This window comes from Aulostomus chinensis, chromosome 13 (assembly GCF_037954235.1).
Source record: "Aulostomus chinensis isolate RoL2024-O1b breed Wild chromosome 13, RoL_Achi_v1.0, whole genome shotgun sequence".
NCBI lineage: Eukaryota > Metazoa > Chordata > Actinopteri > Syngnathiformes > Aulostomidae > Aulostomus > Aulostomus chinensis.
Window position 1 is genome coordinate 16438870 of NC_141332.1, and position 18482 is coordinate 16457351.

Below are 18482 nucleotides of genomic sequence, written 5' to 3' on the forward strand. Positions count from 1 at the left end.
CAGAACAGGATTTCTCGGGCATCGATTGGGAGTGACTTGGCAGAGATGTGAAACTCCCATTGATTGATCTCCACTACACTCCCCGCTGACCAGCGAAAACACTCGATATCGAATGCGTGAGGGGATTTAAATTATACAAATATTGTCTCCGTTTGGCGGATAAGGTAGTCATCTGCCTGTGCGGTTTAAATTGATCCGTCATTAGCCTTAGTCTATCAGTCAAACATCGACAGAGTGCGACGTTTGTTACCTGGTAATGTCGGCAATGTTGGACTTGTTTTCCCTGCCTGATCCTGCTTCCTGTTAGCCTTGGGCTAGCTGGAAAATCGAAATTATGCTAATGAACATGCAGGTATAGTTAGCCAGTGCCAATGGGTGTAACTTTACTTCTTGTGATAGGCAAACCCGTTTCATTTTGTAATAATTTATTAACGAATTTATACTAATAACTTTGTTTCCTGGCCAGCTATCCGGGCTGCTTGTTTCCTTTGGTTTGCTAACGCTCGTAGCTAGCCATTTTGTTGTACGAGAGATTTAAACCTGAAGTATTTTACTTGGCTTGTTGGTGACATATTTTTCCACCAGTTTGTTGTGGTTATATACGTCTGCAAGCTACTCACTTGTTACGGACGCAATTGTTCGCTTGAAATATTGAAAAATACTTTATTTCATCGTGTCAGAGAGAATCGGTGCTCAGTGAAAAGACAATAGATAACCTGAGCCTTGCTGGACTGCTTTCGTTAACCAACTAACTGCCTTTACGAACATAGTAATTTTATCCCAGTGCTGGTAAACTGCCTGGCGACGTTAATAGAATAATCGGGGTTTCAATTGTTTTAGAAGATAAGATGTTTCTCATACTTGTGCGACATATGCTCCTCTGAACCCCCCGCTGGTTACAGGTATCATTTCACATTTAAAAGGGGCTTTAAATGCATCAGAATACACTCGGAATAGAAGGTCGTCATCGGAGGTAACAAGGTGGGAAAGCAGACGTGGAGAAGCGGTCTGAATACGAAGGTTCCTGCGTCCATCTCTTCGGGTTACGGGCTGCCTTCATAACGTCCATCCACCACCGCCCTCCTCCGCTCCAGCCATGGACCCCCCGAGGACACGATCACGGTCTCGGTCTGGCTTCTATCATTTCGGTATGAACAGCAGCGCTGGAAGCAACAACAGTGGTAACACGGGTGGCAATGGGGGCTTGATGAACGCCAGCGGAGGAGGGGTGAGCTATCCGCAGCATAGCAACGCCGGCTGGGCGCCGCACCACGGTGGTCGCAGCTACCCGGAGAGTCAGCAGCAGCCGAGCTACCTGTCCGCAGGGGCGCAGCGCCACTCTTCCCACGGAGCTCACAGACACCCTGGGGCAGGTAAGCACCATAGGCTTCAGTTAACAGGGCCTGCCGCCCTAGTAGATGCATTATCTGGCACACACACACACACACACACTACAGCCCCCTGGGGTGCCACTATCAGGCTGTAAGATTACAAAAAAAAACAAACAAAAAACAAAACCGAAAAGACTCAGTGGAGGCTTTACTCATAAGTTTGCATAACATGTAAACACATGTGCATGTCTTCTGGTAAAAAAGAGCAACTGCATAGCTGAATTTAGTCATGTGACCTCATTGTCTGGCTTCATACTCCTACCTGAGTGGAAATAATCCTTGCCCTGGTAGGACTCAGCACTGCTAAACTTTCCCACAGATGGTCCAGAAAATATAGTGCAGAAGGTCTGCTGGCCATGTTCCGTTGCGCCTGCCAAAATAAGGAGGATCATAAGAAAACAGCAGCCTAGATATTTAACTTAACGGGGAGATGATAATATCTAGCAGCAACACACAAAAATTAAATGAATTAATATCTGCAAGTCTGGCATGGCAAGTTTTGTAGACTGATTAAGAGAGCTACCTACAGCAAATAACATAAGCCCCAAAAATGTTCCAAATGTCAAATATTGTTTGGGATTCCCCATTGCTGGGTCACAAACACCCCAATGGCACATATCTTCCTCTCATGTCACCATCATCATACGAAAGCTCATTCAGTATAATCCTTGAGCATAGCAAAACATTTTAATGTACTGTTTTTTTCTGAATAATAAACCAGAGCTCACCCAGTGTTTTCGGGTGGAGTAGCCTTTGTAAAGCATTTTTCAAACACAGAAATAAGAGATGTTGTTTCTAGACTTATAGTCAAGTATGTTTGTAGAGCTGAGCGGTGTCCATAGTGACCCAAATGGCTTAACATGCCCTTGACCCAACCCAAACTCACCATAGAAGACAATGGAGAAGTAATCCAGAAACATGGATTCTCTGGGGAAACTGCCACACTGTTTAGTAGGTTCCTATTTCTGACCATTGGAAAATGCCTGGAGAAACTTTATGTGATATCAGATTGGAATGCGATCCCAGATTGGATTGTCTCAAAGGCAAATATGTGCAGTGAATGAATGAAAGCAGGCTTTTAATGGGGCCCTGTTGTAATATCAACACTCTTGCCAAACACCCAAAATAACCCACACAGAGGCAACACACACACAGATACGCATGTTTTTCAAATTGAAAGACTTAAGTGGGGTTTGTGTGGAAGACTTAAACAGTATATCTCCCAGCTGTGTGGTCTGCCTCTTTCCTCCCAACAGCTGCACATGCCTCCTCCTCAATGGCTGGAGTCTGTGTGTTTCTGTGTTTGAATAACATGTGATGTGTGTGAGTGTTTATTTGTGCTTGCTGGTTTTGTATCACTCCCCTTGGCATCACTTTTCAAAGAATGTGTCAGAATTTGGTTTGGGGGTGTTGTGATGTATCCCTCTGTTTGCTAATTACCATTTGAATCATTGTCATCCACTTTCATCACGTGGTCACCCAGTATAGCTCACGTTAATTGTCATTGTTTCAACCCACAACCTGCTAACAAAGCAATGTAACAGCAACTGATTTTTTCTGCTCACAAATGTTATGTTGAGTCTGTGCAACTTGTAATGGTCAAATAAATTGTTTCTCATAAATATTCCTAAAGGAGAGAGTTGCTTGGAGGTGTCAGCTTATGCTCAAAGTTTACTACCCTCCCTGACTCTATTGTCTTTCCAAAGAATTGTGTCAGTTTTCCCCAGCAGCCATGCTTACAGGAAAAAGGGGTTGTGTGTTCTCGCCAAACAGAACCCATCCAGTCTGCCTCGCTACTATCCCCTCTCTTCTGGCCCCCAGCATGAATCAGCATTAACAGACCTAGTTCTGCACAAAGCACATGAGGGGCTGAGGCCGGTGACCCCCATGAGGTCTAACCAAAAGTGATGAAGAAAGATGTAAGCCAGCGTGTCGTCCCTACTGTCTGCTGGTCAGTCAAAGGCTTGTCCCTCTGCTCTTCACAGCCACTAGCAGAGCGTCTTTGAGCTGTCACTATCGGCAGACTTCACATGGCCCCAGAGTGGCGTCGCAAAGACAAGAAGGGGTGGGGTGGGGTGTGGGGGGGGGGGGGTGCTCTTAGATGTGTTGTTTCTGTGGAGGCAGAAGAGGCTGTTTGGATGGGGGAGGCACCAAGGGGGAAACACTAAGATGAGGGGGGGCATGTGTGTGTTTGTGTGTGTGTCGGTTTTTCTTCTTCTCCTTTTTGGTGATTAAAGGTTTTTATTGTGCCCTGCTTAGAGGAAAGTCTTGTGAGCTGAGTTCAAGGACATCGTTTCAAGCTGCATAAATCTCTGTGTGCCCATGCTGCATCCAGATTGTACATGTGGTATGTCAGATAAACAGCTGGGAGAGTATTGTGTTCTTCTGAGATTATTTTTATGGAATCACTGCTTTATTCAGTGATGGGATTTTTTTTTCTCAATGTTCTTTTGGGGTGAAGAGTATTTGCCATTTCTAACTTGTCTTGCAGGAATCCTACTATTATTAAGACTTTTATTTTTTTGTAATGGTCGATTGATCTTTGGAGAGAGGTATGAGTTTCTTGTTTGGTCCCCCTAACAAAACAAGATCAATAAATAGTGTGAGAAAATGCGGTTTTCTACCTGTTGGGTCAACTGCAACTTTTGAGTGTTCCAGAATGCTGCAACTGCTCCTGTACGACCTCTTTGTGGGTTGTTTATGTAAAAGAACTACCAACATTGATGCAGTTGCTTCTACTTGGCACTGAAAAAAACTTTTTGGGTATTTAATTTGTTTAGGCTGACTAATGAGTTGATGAAAATGTTAAAACAAACAAACACATATTATAGTTAATCAGAGATAGTGCAATATGACTCATGATTGTGGTTGTAATATTTGCATTTAATTTTCCACCCAAACAACAATGTTCCAGTGAGTCTGGAGAATCTGATTTGTAGGCTGGGGAATCGCTGCACCACAGTGCTTCATTCATAATGGTGTCTTATGATGCATTTTACCTTCTCCTTGTGGTTGTTTTGGTGAATTTAGAATTTATTTGGCTATCAAAGCAAAATTATGTGTACTCAAGTCCTCCCGCAAAGGAAACAAGAAGCTGAAAGGGCAGTTTAGGTGACTGTTCTTGTTAAATTTGCCCGACCTAATAAGTTCCTAGAAGGGAAAACTGCCAATCCTTGACTAGAGGTTGCAGGAAGTGTTAGTTTTGCCTCCCAAGGGCGTCCGGAGAGTTTCAGGGGGACTCTGTTCATGGATGTGAGAGAATATGAGTTTAAAGGTCAGGTTAAGTTTTGATTAAAATATACAGTAGTTCTGAGGAATTTGTCTGTTTTTCTGTCTTTACAAGAACCAGAAACTAAAGAATGACTCAGACAGACTGTTGTCATGTATTTGGTGTACTCAGAATTCATGTAAAACAGCAACTATAGGCTAGCTGGGCATAGGCACAGATTAAAATGTCATAATAATTCAGGTACAGGCATCCAGAAATAAGAGGCTAACTCAAACCTGATTATTTCACACGTTGTCTGAGAGGTGTCCCACCACCGAATACTTAAAAAAGTCCCTGGAATAGAAACTTGTATTAATAGTTTGTTGCTACCTTTTTGTGTCTCTCCTGCTTATAAGACTATAATGTATTCTAAACTGGTGTAAACTAAAAGCACGTGTACGCTAATGACATGTGACATTGACTGAATTGAAAAACATTATGTGTGTTTCATCTTTGAAAGCCAGCTTGACCCTGTAAAGAGGAGTGACGTTCTCATGTGAGAACAGAGGGAAGTTTGCTTTTGTCAGTAGATCAGAGACAGGGATTTTCCTTTGAGAGCCAGGACAGATGAGTGCGTTGTGACATCTTGCCTTTTTGGAAAGGCAGACCCAAGTTGGAGACAAGTTGGTGCAACACCAATTGATTAGCAAGATGCCAGATTCACATTTTTTGTTATAACTTTTGGCTTTAGCCCTGTGGAGGAGCTGTTTAAGCAGGTCACCTGTGCTACATTAAAGTAATCTGTTGTATTTCATAAAGAGGAAAGAAGGCAGCTGTCTAAGTGGTGTTGGCAGTGTTTTTTGTAGTTATGTTGACTTAGCAAATGTATGTCCATGTGCCTTGTGATGTTTTTCCTCAGCCCTATCTAATCTGATTGTTTTTATTCCTGTCTGGCCTGCAGGAGGAGTGCTACATTTCCATCCAGATAACGTATGCAGCGAGGATCGAGACAAAGTAAGCATGAAACATGCCACTGCCTGTTGCCTCGCTTTGCTCCTGCTTTGACAAGGATTTGTATATCATTGTTTTTCCTTTTTGTCTACCCTCTTTTTTTTCTCAACCAACCATTCTCCTGCTCCCCCCCTCCTTTTTCATCTGTGTGTGCAGATGGAAGACAGCCCAAGCCCAAAAAGGCAGCGTCTCTCCCAGCAGTCCATGTTAGATCTAAGCTCCGCCCCTCCCTCTACCCCCTCCTCTCCCATTCGGCCCTGGGAGCTTCCTCCCAGTCGCAGAGCACACCCCCACTACATGCCAGAGAGATGTCACACGCCCGTTCGCAACCGTCGCAGGTGAGTTTCTGCATGTGACCCAAACACACTCGACCTCCACCTTCAATAATAGCCTGAACTGCTATGAAATGACGTTGATTCTTTATTTTATTTTCTCACTGAATAGATAATAGTGAGATGATTGAATTAGAGCTTAAAACTCTAGTGGAAGATTTGTGTTTCCTATAAATAAAACAATAGACTGAACATTAATTAGCCTGACAGAAAATTAATTTGCAGCTCTTTTGAGGATGGCTGTATAATTTTTCAGGGAGGTTGTCATACACCATAGCTCTTGGCTCTCACGTGTAGAGATTTGCTGCTGTTTGCTCATCATTTTCGATGAATGATTTGTACCATGTGACCATATATAGAGAATCTCAATGCTTACTTTATTCTATATCTAAAAAAGGTGCAATATAAATAAACTGTACTTACTTTCCCTCCTGAAAAGACATCAACAGTCATGCAGTGAAGGTAGCTTAGCTTAAAATCTCTGAGTTTAGGTTGATGATCAAACACAGGTGAACATGGATGTGGCATCACTCAGGAAAATGGTCAGAATACATGGCAATGCCACTGGCTAAAATGTGTCAGGGCTTAAATTTATTGGAATGTGAAAAATCTTGATGTATTAAACCTATAAGAGGTGAAAGCATCCACAGGTGTACTTGTTTTTAATGTTTGTTAACCGCAGTGGTACAAGATGATGATAATGACAACCCAGCTCCTTCTGCCTCTTCTTCAGTTTTCCCCTCTCTCTTCCACCTCAGCCCTCCGATGAGAAGACAGCGTGGCCGGAGAGATCGCTTGACCCGCCACCACCACCACACGCACAACAACCACCACCATTACAACAGCAGCAACAACAACCACCATCACCATCACCACCCAAACGCTCACCACAATCATCACCATCATCACCTGCACTCCAACCACGGGCTGTCACCAGGCCACCAGGATGAGAACTACCGTCACCCAGCTGCTCCCCCTCAGGGCTACCCACCCTACAGCCAGCAGCCTCCCAGAGGGCTGGGGCCAGGGCCTGAAGACCGCCCAGGTTACCATCCCCCAAATCCCTCCCCGAGGCCCCTTCATCAGTCACCAAACCTGTCTCCTCGACTGCTGCACCCTGCGGCACATCCACAGCACCCCCACCCCCACCCATCGCAGCAACAGAGCAGTGTGGTGCTAGACCTCCACGAGCAGGTAAACCTACATGATTATGATGTGTTGTCAAATATTTCCCAACTGGCACAAGTGGTTTAATATTGGATATGCTGATATCTGGCCTTTTACAGCTGATTAGACTGATGGCTGATGTGCACCGGTATAGATATTACCATATTGTTCCAAATATGAGAAGACGCTGATAATAAGATGACCTGTTTTTTTTTTTTGTTGTTGGTTTTTTTCAGATTTACCTCCAAGAAAAAAAGCACATCTTAAATTCGTAACAATACATTGTCTGTCCGAAAAACACATTTATTTGATAACTCACATTTTGTGCATACAGAAAAAACAGATGTAAACATTGTACATTTGAAAAAGTAGCATTGCTTATTTATTTCCAAAGTATTTTGAAAAGCTCATAAATCATATTTACCACAAGGACTCTTTTCCCTTTGTAGCTCATTTATATGTATCACTAGTTGGCTGGTTAACATGTCAACTACAGAATATGACAAATGTCTTATTAGAAGCCAAGTATCCAGCAACTCCTTTTCCTGTAATTTATCCAGAAAAACCTCATGACTATTTAGGTAGAATATTCAGTTTAATAATGTTGGCCTGTCTGCCAGTTAGCCTGTCTTTTCCACTGGAGGATGATTCAGTAAAATTACTTTTTAAATGGGTTGTGGTTGTGCAGTTTAATAGCAAAATGGAAACATTACTCTGGAGAAATTACATCAGTCAATTCACAAGCTTAGATTTGATTTATACTTTAAAACATATTGATTATTTAACAAATTGTTTCTGGCTCTCACTATTATGATGATAATATATTTTAATTTGTCTTTTAAAAAGAGCGAAACTCTAATTGGATTTGACAGGATAGAGTTGCATTAGTCGATTAACTTTGGTCACAATCGCTTCAGGCCTAATAATCATCTCAGGACATTACCAGGCAAAGGAAAAGTGCGGAGGTGTTTGGCCTCAATCAGTTTTTGATTGAAATTAGAAACTGTTTAAATAGCTGAAAGAAATTGGAGCAGTGAGCAGCGATTCAGTTGGGCAAAACCAGGCTATGTCCTTTTATGATCATCATTAAATAACAAATTGAAAGAAGTTTCTTTGATATTATAAAAATGTGTGTTTAACACATCATCATGAGGTTTTTGATATGCTTCGTCTGCTGCCTAAAGACCAGGCTCAGCTCAAAATCGAAGCCTGAATGAATTAAATGCAGGAACTTTGATGTCCATATGTAGGGTACGGCTCCTGTATCGTATCCTGTGTCTCCTCCCGGGGCTCCACCTGGTCTGCCTCCTCGCTCCGCCCCGCAGCAGATCCCAGCATGCTCAGTGGTCTTCAGTGGACAGCACTACCCTGTCTGTAGCGTCCCTCCTCCAGTGAGTGTTGGTGTTAAACTGCTGGTCACATGCACACTGATCAAATGTCCATCACACCGACTGGTGCGTGCCCCTCAGTTGAAAGGGTAACTCCAGCTTCATTGGATTGCAGCTGTCCAGTTGAGTTGTAACTTTTCCAAATGTTACTGGGTCAATTGTACTGCTATTGAGGGTCTACCTGCATTTTGCAATGCTGTGATTTTGTTCCTTTAGTGTTATTAGTACTTCGATGCAATGATCAAATACCTGTCTTCTACTTACTCTCACAACCCTTCTTGGTCTCTGTTAGGTCCTCCAGACTTGTTCTGTGCAACACTTACCCATGCCCTACCCATTCCCATCTCTACTGTCCAGTGACCCCGCCTTCCTCCTCCCCCCACCTCACCTCCCTCATCCTCCCACACACCTTTCCCACCACCACCCACCACACCTACCCCAGCCTGGACAGTTCGGACCCTACCCGACACAGCAGGCCCGATCAGTGAGTATGAATGTGTTTTTGACTCGTTGAATGAGTGCGATGAAAGATTCCAGGGAGGCTTCTGTGTTGTAGAAAGCAACTGGTGTGTGACAATGTTGAGCAAACCAAAGGTTCCGTATATTATTCATGTGACTTGGAGCCTGTAGTGTGCATCTACTTTTTGTTCATGAAAATACTTAGTATGGCTTTGTGTTGAGAAGAAAAGTCATCCCATGCTGGAAATGATTGATAATTTAATATCACTAGTTCGCTTCCCAAATATTAAAATGATCACAGGCTCATTCAAATCCTGAGCTCAGAGGGAACGAGAGTTAAGCTGTGGAACCTGAATTTGACACAGCTTTGATAGAGTTTTCTGTAAGATTGAAATGATTTAAAAAAAAAGAAAGAAAAAGAAATTATTTTTCCATGATAATTTAAAATTAGGTTGATGATTTAATTTGTATGAATTAACAGTCAAATCATTGCTATGGTGAAAGTGATTTAATTTTTTTCAGCCTGGTTGATAATACATAATGAAAATTGATTTACAGTCTTAAGATTTACATTTTTTGATTCCTGTAGAAATACTGTGGAATAACAATTTGGATACAGCACATCCCACAAGCCGTAGTAGCTTTTGTAGTCGAAAAGAGAGTAGAAGATGCGTATAACAGAATCAATAGTTCTTGGTGTATTTATTGTCTTTCTCCCGCCTCAGACACATCTGACCAGAAAGTGGTGTGAACATTCTGGCATGGTTTGTAGAGACACATTTTGGTTGACTTGTGTTTTTTTTGTGAAAAAAAAAAGAAAAAACACGGCTAAAAAAACAAAAACAAAAAAAACTCAATGACTGATGCTGTATGGTGAACCACGATCAGTTCCAAACTAGTTATGACATCGCAAATTGTAGGCCTTAAACCTTTTTGAGCACATAAACTCTGCAGCAGGTGCAGTGAAGCTGAAAAAAAAAAAAGTCCACTTCAGCTGGTAACATGCTCACGTCTCCTCCAGCCATTACAGAGGATAGAAAACGATGTGGAGCTCCTTGGAGAGCACCTGTCTTTGGGTGCAGGGCTTCACTATCCCCCTGCCACTCACCCGGCGCTCACTCCTCACTCGACACAGCTTCACTTCCTCTCCCACGACCCTCTGCCACAGGAGTTCTTTGGCGTGGTGAGCAATAAGCTAAGTTTTGATCATTCACGCAGCTTTTTGTTGATGTATTTGGATTTTTTTTTTTTTGTGTGCGTGTGTGTTTCTAAACCCTAAAAACAACTCAGTGAGTTGGCACATTGTCCATTGTCTTCTAGTCCTATCCAAACTTCATCCCTCGTCGTCTCCCGGGGCGACGGTACCGCTCGCAACAGCCACTGCCACCTTCGCCTTACCACCCTAGCCTCCTGCCTTACTTCCTGTGAGTAGACCATGGACCTGCATTACAGCTGAGAACAAGTTGTGTTTTTAAGTTGTGTTGGCCAAATACACAGTACAATACCTGACATGTGGTTTTTAGATCTGTAACCAGCTGAGCGAGTTAACATTTCATGACTAATGACATGTCATTTAAAAATACTTCTTAAAAAAATCTTAGTGGCTAAGTTGTTCAAAGGTAACTGATTTGATAAGTGTTGCCTAGAAAAGATCAGAGAAAGCATGTCATGGTTTTCAACGCGTTATAAACTGAAGTATTGTAAAAAAAAAAAAAAAAAAACGTTTAAATTTTAAAATTGCAATTTGGCAATTTCTCAAACCAAACATGAACCATTTAAAAAGAACACAGAGGCAATCATTCATTTGTGTATGAATGGAAAACAGAAATATGAAGAACAGAACATTAATAAATAAGTGGTGTTTTTCCAGTAGCCATTGTCTGTTAATTTTGAGTATGAATGCTCTCGGTACTTATGATTGTTAACGCTTGAAAGAATGCTAACTGCTACGCAGCTTAGTTGTGTTACTTTCTTCCTCAGAGTTTCAGAGTTAAATGTCTCCCTCTGTAGTTCAATGCTGCCAGTCCAGCCCACTGGTCCTGCAATCAGTCTAGAGCTGGATGTAGATGACGGAGAAGTGGAAAATTATGAGGTTTGCCCTTTAGATTTCCTTTTCTTTTGTAAATATTGTTGCAAGAAATCAGATTCAAACCATGTGTTATTGCTGAAATGTTCTCCCTCAGGCCCTCCTGAACCTTGCTGAGCGTCTAGGAGAGGCCAAGCTCCGAGGACTAACCAAGGGAGACATCGAACAGCTTCCCTCCTATCGGTTCAATCCTAACAACCATCAGTCTGAACAAACACTGTAAGTGCTGTCCCGCAGCAGGCCACTACATGTTGATAGTAAATTCAACTTAGTTGTATAAACATATGCGTGGTGGGTTTAAAAACTCTTTCTGAACGCTGCTGTGCTCAGCTAAATCTGCCTGGATACCCTTTTGTGTCATGATAAACAAAAGCTTTCCTGTGTTTCAATTCTCTGCATGTTAACACATGTTGTGTTGCAGGTGTGTGGTGTGTATGAGTGACTTTGAGTCCCGCCAACTGCTGCGAGTTCTGCCCTGCAGTCACGAGTTCCATGGGAAGTGTGTCGACAAGTGGCTGAGGGTAAGTCCCCGCCCCAATGGAGCTTAGGTTTGCTGCTCTAATTCCCAAACTCTGTCCTGTTAAAAATCTGGTGCTTAGCTTGCTACATTGTCAGTGCAAAAATAATGACCCGTCCATGTACACGACAGAGTTAAAGCAACAAATAAAGGGAAGAAAGTGTGAAGAGTGAATCGTCAAACCTGTCTGCTGGTTTATTGACACTTGATAATCAAACACACATTAAATGTCACGAACCCAATATCAACATGATGAGTGCAATCATAAATATTTTATTACAAGTATTCATGCAATACCTCCTTGGCCCACCAGGAGGTAACAACCTACTCTTGGAAAACATTTCTAAAGAGAGGTGTTTTTTATTGTTGCCAGTTGATGTTAGAGTTTAGCCTCATTAGTCATTTTTCATTGTCTCTCAGGGGGAATAATTCCATTTACACTGTTGGTCCATGTCCATAACCGACCGACTCGGGCACTTCTGGATTATACAACTGTTGTTAGAATATCACTTTTCTCAGAAGCCTGTTTGGAAGGAAAAACATCTTGTTTTTGTCTGATGACAAAAATTCAGTCAAATCAAAACCACATGAAACCCCAAGACCTGATCCTGTGAAGGAGCTGCACTCAAACCTCGACAAATGATCTTGTAATGGGGGAGCTAAAAAAGATGCTCTTGAAGTCAAAAGTTCTTTCATAAGTCAGAACTCAGTCGTGTGATTTATGAACATGAGACTTTGCCCCACAGTCCAAAACTTGACTTCAGTTTTCAAATGTCCCTTTTAAGATTTCTGCTGATGGAAATACTTGAAGGTTTTTTTTGTAGCTATATGTACTTTACTATTAATTTATTCTGACAGCTTTTCTCTGCATTTCAACAGAAAAATCTGTACTTTCTACTCCTACTTAGATTTAAACAGGGTTGTTGATTTAATTTTGATGCAAGATGGACAAGATAAAGAATGAGAGCTTTTCCTGAGGGGATGGATAATACTTGATATCTTCTACTTTTGAGTACATTTCAGTCTGCAGCTCTTAACTTGAGGCAGAATCACTACTTCTACTTTTGCACAAGTACTTCTACTTCAGTGATGAATGCGTGTGCTTTTGCCACCTCTGGATTCTTGTCATTTGCGACCTGTCTGAAGAAACAAACGGAACCTTTCCTGTGTGTGTCCTCAGGCCAACAGGACGTGTCCTATTTGTCGGGCTGACGCCTCAGAGGTCCAGAGAGACTCGGAGTGATCACATGACAGGCTCTCGATTGTCTCTGGCGTGTTCAACATCACCTGCTCCTGACCACTCCACACATACATGTGCATGCTTGTTTGCACACACACTCCCACGCAACTCCTTTTGTTGTACGTTTGAGTTGATCCGACTCAGATTTTATCCCCCTCATCCTTAATGAGCCCACCGTCAGTCTCTCCTTTTTCACACACGGATTCACATCTTTTAGTGAATGAGCAGCCACTCCTTTACATGCAGTGTGTGTACACATGCATGCACAAGTGTTGTTAGGTCAGCCTTATTCTGCAGGGCTGAGGTACAAGACTGTGTGATTGAGAGAGATTTGTAGAGGTCTCTGTGCGTGCATGCGTGTGTGTATGCGTGTGTGTGGTGTATCAGACAAGAGTTTTTGCTCTCATGAGTGATTGATGATTTTCCTGCATTTGTTTCTGCACCGTCTGTATGTAAACTCTGTGCGTATGTGTGTGTTCTAGAAAATAATCCTTCTCTCTAGTTTGACACTAAGGGTCCATGCTGCCACTATACTTCTCGGTTGCCTATTTAATCATTTTTTTCATTCTCTTATGATTATTGTTGTTATTATTATTATAATTATTGAACCGATATAAGTGATAGCTCTCCTGCCTGGCATTTACCTCATCATTCCGTTTTTTTAGGTCATCACTCATTACAGGCGCTTTACAGCACTATTTTGAGATTAAGCACATTATATATTTTCTTTTGGCAAAATTAAGTTTGTCTGTGACTTTGCAGTGGCACATGTTATATACAAATATATATATATATATCTATACTATATAAATCTATGAATATCTGAATACCAAATAAAAGGCTTGATATGAACTTTTTAAAATTTGCAGTCTGTTGATATTTTCCTTTTTTCTTCACAGCAAATTGAGAGCAAGTGCTGGATCGTAAGTGGTGTGATTAATCACTTATATCTTTGAGCAATATCTTCAAGCTGCCACTAGGTGGTGGTGTTGCTCTTCCAGACTGCCAACCCCGACCTAGCTCCCGGGAAGTGGTCGTCTTCCTCTTTGGGCTGTTGGTCATGAACAGAACCATTCCAAACATCACTCTTGGAGGTTGACATGGAAGTCCATGTCAAATGATAGTGTTGCATTCTTAAATGTCCCCATAGAACAACCACAGGTAGGAACTGAAGGGCTGGGTGGATGAGCAAATTTGATGTTATTAATGCATCAAAGGAGCATATTTAAAGATTGATGCTGAAACAATAGAATAACAAAGGAGAACACAATGATTCTAATACAATGAATGAATGAATTTAATGATATAGCTCATCAGGGCTGCACAATTAAAATGAATCCAAATGCAATTCTGCATTCAATCAGTGCTTGATTCCTGAAATGCTCTTTTATACTAGCAACTGAGATAAAGCCTCACTATAATTAGTGCAGACAGGAAGTACTTGTCTGTTTGTTCCAGTGTTGCTCTTCTTTCTCTGTCCCGACTTTGCTCAGCTGCCTCTCCAACAACACACACCTGTTGTTTTGTGCCGTCTGTTCATTCCCAGTACACCCCCTGTTATCCTGTACATACAAAAACTGAGCACAATGGGAAACCTGCACATGAGTTGAATGGAGCACCTTGAAGAAAACATGTCTGTGTATTTTCACATAATATATCAACAGATGGTACAGCCACCTTTTTTTTTTTAATTTTTGAATAAATATTGTAGTTAATAACCCATGTTGTGTTACTTTTTGCTGAGTTGGGCTGCAACTAGAGAAATGTAGAATCTCAAAGTTGTTCATGTGGCATCCATGTTGGTATAAATATGTAGATAAAACAGTAAATACTGTTGACCAAATTAATCCATAAAAATATATTAAAACAAGAAAAATGTGTGTTCAAATGTTGTAAATGCAGTCATACAATTTCAAATGGTTTGTTGTTACTGCATCAAGTTGTGTCTTTGTGGTATGAAGGAGGTGACAAATCAGAAGCTGCAGTGCCGAAATAAGGCAGCCCTGAGGGACAAATACAGAATCATGCATAGAAAACTCAACATTTGAAGAGACACAACAGCATTAGAGGAAGCAACATTGCAGGATAACATCATTTCAGTTATGAAAAAATTATTTTTTTAAAAATACAATCAAAATCTGATTACTTTCTCCAGTTCTTACTCTGTCACGTCTACTTTCAGTCCAGTGTTGGATGTAAACTAAGTCAAAACAGTTGACAAACTTAAAAGTTCATCATCTTACAAAACCTTAAAGTTGTGGAAGTGTCATAATTTCAGAGATGGAGAAGAGTGAATATATTTTGAGTTCATGTTTAATGAAATGAGAAGCCTCTCAGCTCAGGCCTAATGATGCGCTGCTTCCTGTCTGCTTCTTGTCTGCTTCCTGTCTCCATCCGTTTTTGCTGAATTTCCCAACTCTATCCTTTCTCAGCCTCCTCTCCACCTCCACACAGTACTACATCACTTCTGTATCTAATCCTCCAACAGCTTGAATTCTCTTCCTCCCGCTTTACCCTTCCTCCATCCTTCTTCCTTCTCCTCACCACTTTGTCCTTTTACTTATGCATCGTCTCCTCCGTCCTCCTCCTCCTTGCTCCTCTTGCCTCTGTTGTGATCAACACCCACTCCTTTAAATTGCTCCCGCTGCAGAGCGGCCAAGCAGAAGTGATGGGGGATTTCTGCCCAAAACTGTCTGCCCTGTTCCTCAGCTCAGAGGGTGAACAACATTGGTCTTGTCTTGTTTTCTACTTCCTCCCACCCAGCTGTCATTTCCTCACAGAGGCTCTCTGAAGCCAGTAGTTGCCCCCCAAATTGAGATGTTAGATGAACTCCCCTTGATGTTATTGAATTAGAAACACTTACTTCACAGAAATGGCCAGAATGACTGGAGGTCAACATCTGCAACGTAGGAAACGCTTTATCTTTGCATATACGTATCCGACGACTGCAGCTTTTATTGAGAGTTTTCTGCATGTTAAGACGACTTCAGGGGACTCGTGAAAGATCTGCCCTCTAAATGTTTTACTTTTGCCCGATGTGAAGTGGCCAAAATGGGTTTGAAATGATCGAATCTGGGATTGGGCACCATTCAAGGAGGTGCGCAGTTGAAAAGAGGCAGTGGGAACTTCCTCTATAATCTATCGTGAACTCCTGATGACATTTGAATTCAATTTTGGAGCAATGACCTACTTGTTAATGGTTGTTTCACATATTTCACAAGTGTCTGCATGTGTTGAATTCTCAATCGTTTGTTTGTGAGAACAGTTTACAGTGGAGGAGAAGAATAGCCAGAGCATGAGCAGGAACTCCTCTCCCTACTGATATGCTTGTGTCCCAGTTGAAGAGCCTGGGTTGTGCATCAACGCGTGATTCCACTGTGTTTCAGGACGCAATTAGAATTGACAGAGAAAACGCTGATATTTGCTGAATTTTATGAAAAATTGTATTGCAACAGATTTACTGACTCACTTATACTGCATCTTTAATAGCAGCGTGTCTCAAATGTGTTGTTTTAGGTAAAGATCATGACCTCACATTCCCTTTTCCTGCGGTTTAATCTCCTCATGTTTGATTATCTAACTTGATTTCCCGCTCCTCCTCCCAGGTCCCAAACCAGCAGAGGAAAATCTTTTACACCTTGGTTGTCTCTGCTTCCCTCCGCCAAGCAGCCCACACTTTAAATGCGTCTGTGTGTGTGTGTGTGTGTGTGTGTGTGTGTGTGTGTGTGTGTGTGTGTGCGCGTCCAAGCTGACAGTGTACATGAATTCTCCATAATTCTCCATTCTACTTTTGGATATAAAAAGAAAGTGAGGGCATCAAGCTCTGCCTGGTTCCCTTATATCCAGACCCATATGCGTGTGTGTACACACACACACACACACACACACACACACACACACACACACACACACACACACACACACACAATTTCTCCTTTCTCCTTCTGTCTTGTATCCTTCACTCTCCATCCACACATCCACCCAAGGGTTAAATGTGAGCTCTCCAGCAAGGTTCTGTGTGCCTTCTGTCCTCAAGTGAAGTGAACCTTTATGTGTGTGTGTGTAATATTTATTTCATGGGGATTTCCCCTTCTGCATGCCGGCCAATCCCATCCTGCCCTGAGCTGTCAGAAACCATCATTGTCATTTGTGGGACAAGAGACGTTTGTGTGCGTGCGTGCGTGCGTGTGTGTGTGTGTGTGTGTGTGCGCGAGGAGAGAAACACAAGACAGAAGCAGACGGAACTAGGATGTATGTATAGGTGGAGTGGAAATAGCATCAGGTGAAGGCTTTCTATGTGACACATTTATCCAGCGAGGAGGAGAGGCGAGCTTGGAGGCATCACACATGTTTGTGATATACTGAACACACTGTACATGGACAGCAGAAGCCTCCAGTCTTCTCTCCAGTTTGCTGGATGATTTCCTCTGCAGGGACTCTGGTGTGACTCATGTAGACAGGAGCAAAGTTCAAGAAATCCTTATTATATTTGACTTTTACACCAAAACAGAAAAAATGAAATCAATAAAACCAAGCCAAATGATCAAAGTTATTGCATGATAAAATTTTTACAAGAGATATTATTTTAATATTGCAGTTATTTTCCAAGTATAAATTGCATTTGTGATGTATTGGAGCTGGACACTATAAAAACCAACTGTTTTCATGCTCCCGTGGTTATTATACAGTGGACATACTGTCATTTTAAAGCCTCCATGGCAACGGTGTCTCACCATTTTTTTTTTCTGTGATTTGACATTGTTTATAAGAGGTTGCCATCTGGTCTGATAATTTGTCTGGTGATTTTATTAGAGCCTTTTGTCTGTTCATGCCTGTATGGCAGATCAGCCCATAGAAATACAGCTTATTGTACTGTGTAATGGCGGCTCAGAGGCAACTGTGTGACACATTGCCGTGTAAAATGAATGAGGTCTCGAGGAGGACTCAGCGTTGTTACCTCCTGACGCTGATATTGGCTTCAGTTTGAGCAATGAATTCAAGTCAGGTCAAGAACATTTTATTTCACATCTATCAATATCAACAAATGCGCCTTGAGGGGCTTTGAAATGTGCAGAACAAGATCTCCTCCTCCCTTGAATTCGCAGAGATGAATGAGGACTGCTTCCTTTCCTTGAACGTCTGTATGAAACAAGATGGAAGCTAACATGATGCTCCACCTTTATCACACAGCTACAGTGATTATATCTGAGCTCGGCACATGGAGGAAACATTTAGCTGCTTTTTTGTAAATGTAACAATATCTGCCTGGCAACACTTTTAAAGCAACATTATGCAAAGTTTAAAAATCCTTTTGTGGGAACGTTGAATTGCAGATTTCTGGTGAGCAGAACGATGCTTATTTTCTTTCTCCCTCTGAATGTCACACGTCTGCTTCTGCAACTTGAAACTTGAGTAAAAACTCGTTAGCTCAAATGTTGCTACAACTTGAAACTAACACCCTTTTCCCACTGTACAAAGCCACATATATGCAGGTTTCAATAGCAGTTTGATCCCTTCCCCATTGTGAGAAGTTGCCTTTTAGTTTAGATTTTTCTGCTGCATCATACTGTGAGTCAGCTGGGCTGTGACAGCGTTTATGCAGTTACCATCTGAAATCTGTAGCTCCAAACAGCGTTGGGGGAACGTCGTTAGAGTGCTGCCTGCCATCTTTGAGGGCCGACAC

General features: G+C 41.9%; 1 protein-coding gene across 6 annotated transcripts; it reads left to right on the forward strand.

Annotated features, from left to right (window-relative positions):
* The first annotated feature begins 21 nt into the window (after positions 1-21).
* LOC147251193 (E3 ubiquitin-protein ligase RNF38-like) lies at positions 22-13619 on the forward strand. 6 transcript variants are annotated; one of them, XM_086221681.1, is made up of 13 exons: positions 22-116; positions 903-1373; positions 5561-5613; positions 5767-5948; positions 6701-7136; positions 8360-8500; positions 8790-8981; positions 9978-10139; positions 10277-10380; positions 10967-11048; positions 11140-11261; positions 11464-11563; positions 12740-13619. In XM_086221681.1, the coding sequence occupies exons 2-13, from the start codon at positions 1097-1099 to the stop codon at positions 12800-12802; spliced, it is 1914 nt and encodes a 637-aa protein (XP_086077807.1). In that variant the 5' UTR covers positions 22-116; positions 903-1096; the 3' UTR covers positions 12803-13619. The 6 variants fall into 6 exon arrangements, with proteins under 6 accessions (XP_086077807.1, XP_086077803.1, XP_086077804.1 ...); XM_086221677.1 differs by having other exon boundaries at positions 71-352; XM_086221678.1 differs by having other exon boundaries at positions 71-352; positions 924-1373.
* The last annotated feature ends 4863 nt before the right edge of the window (positions 13620-18482 follow it).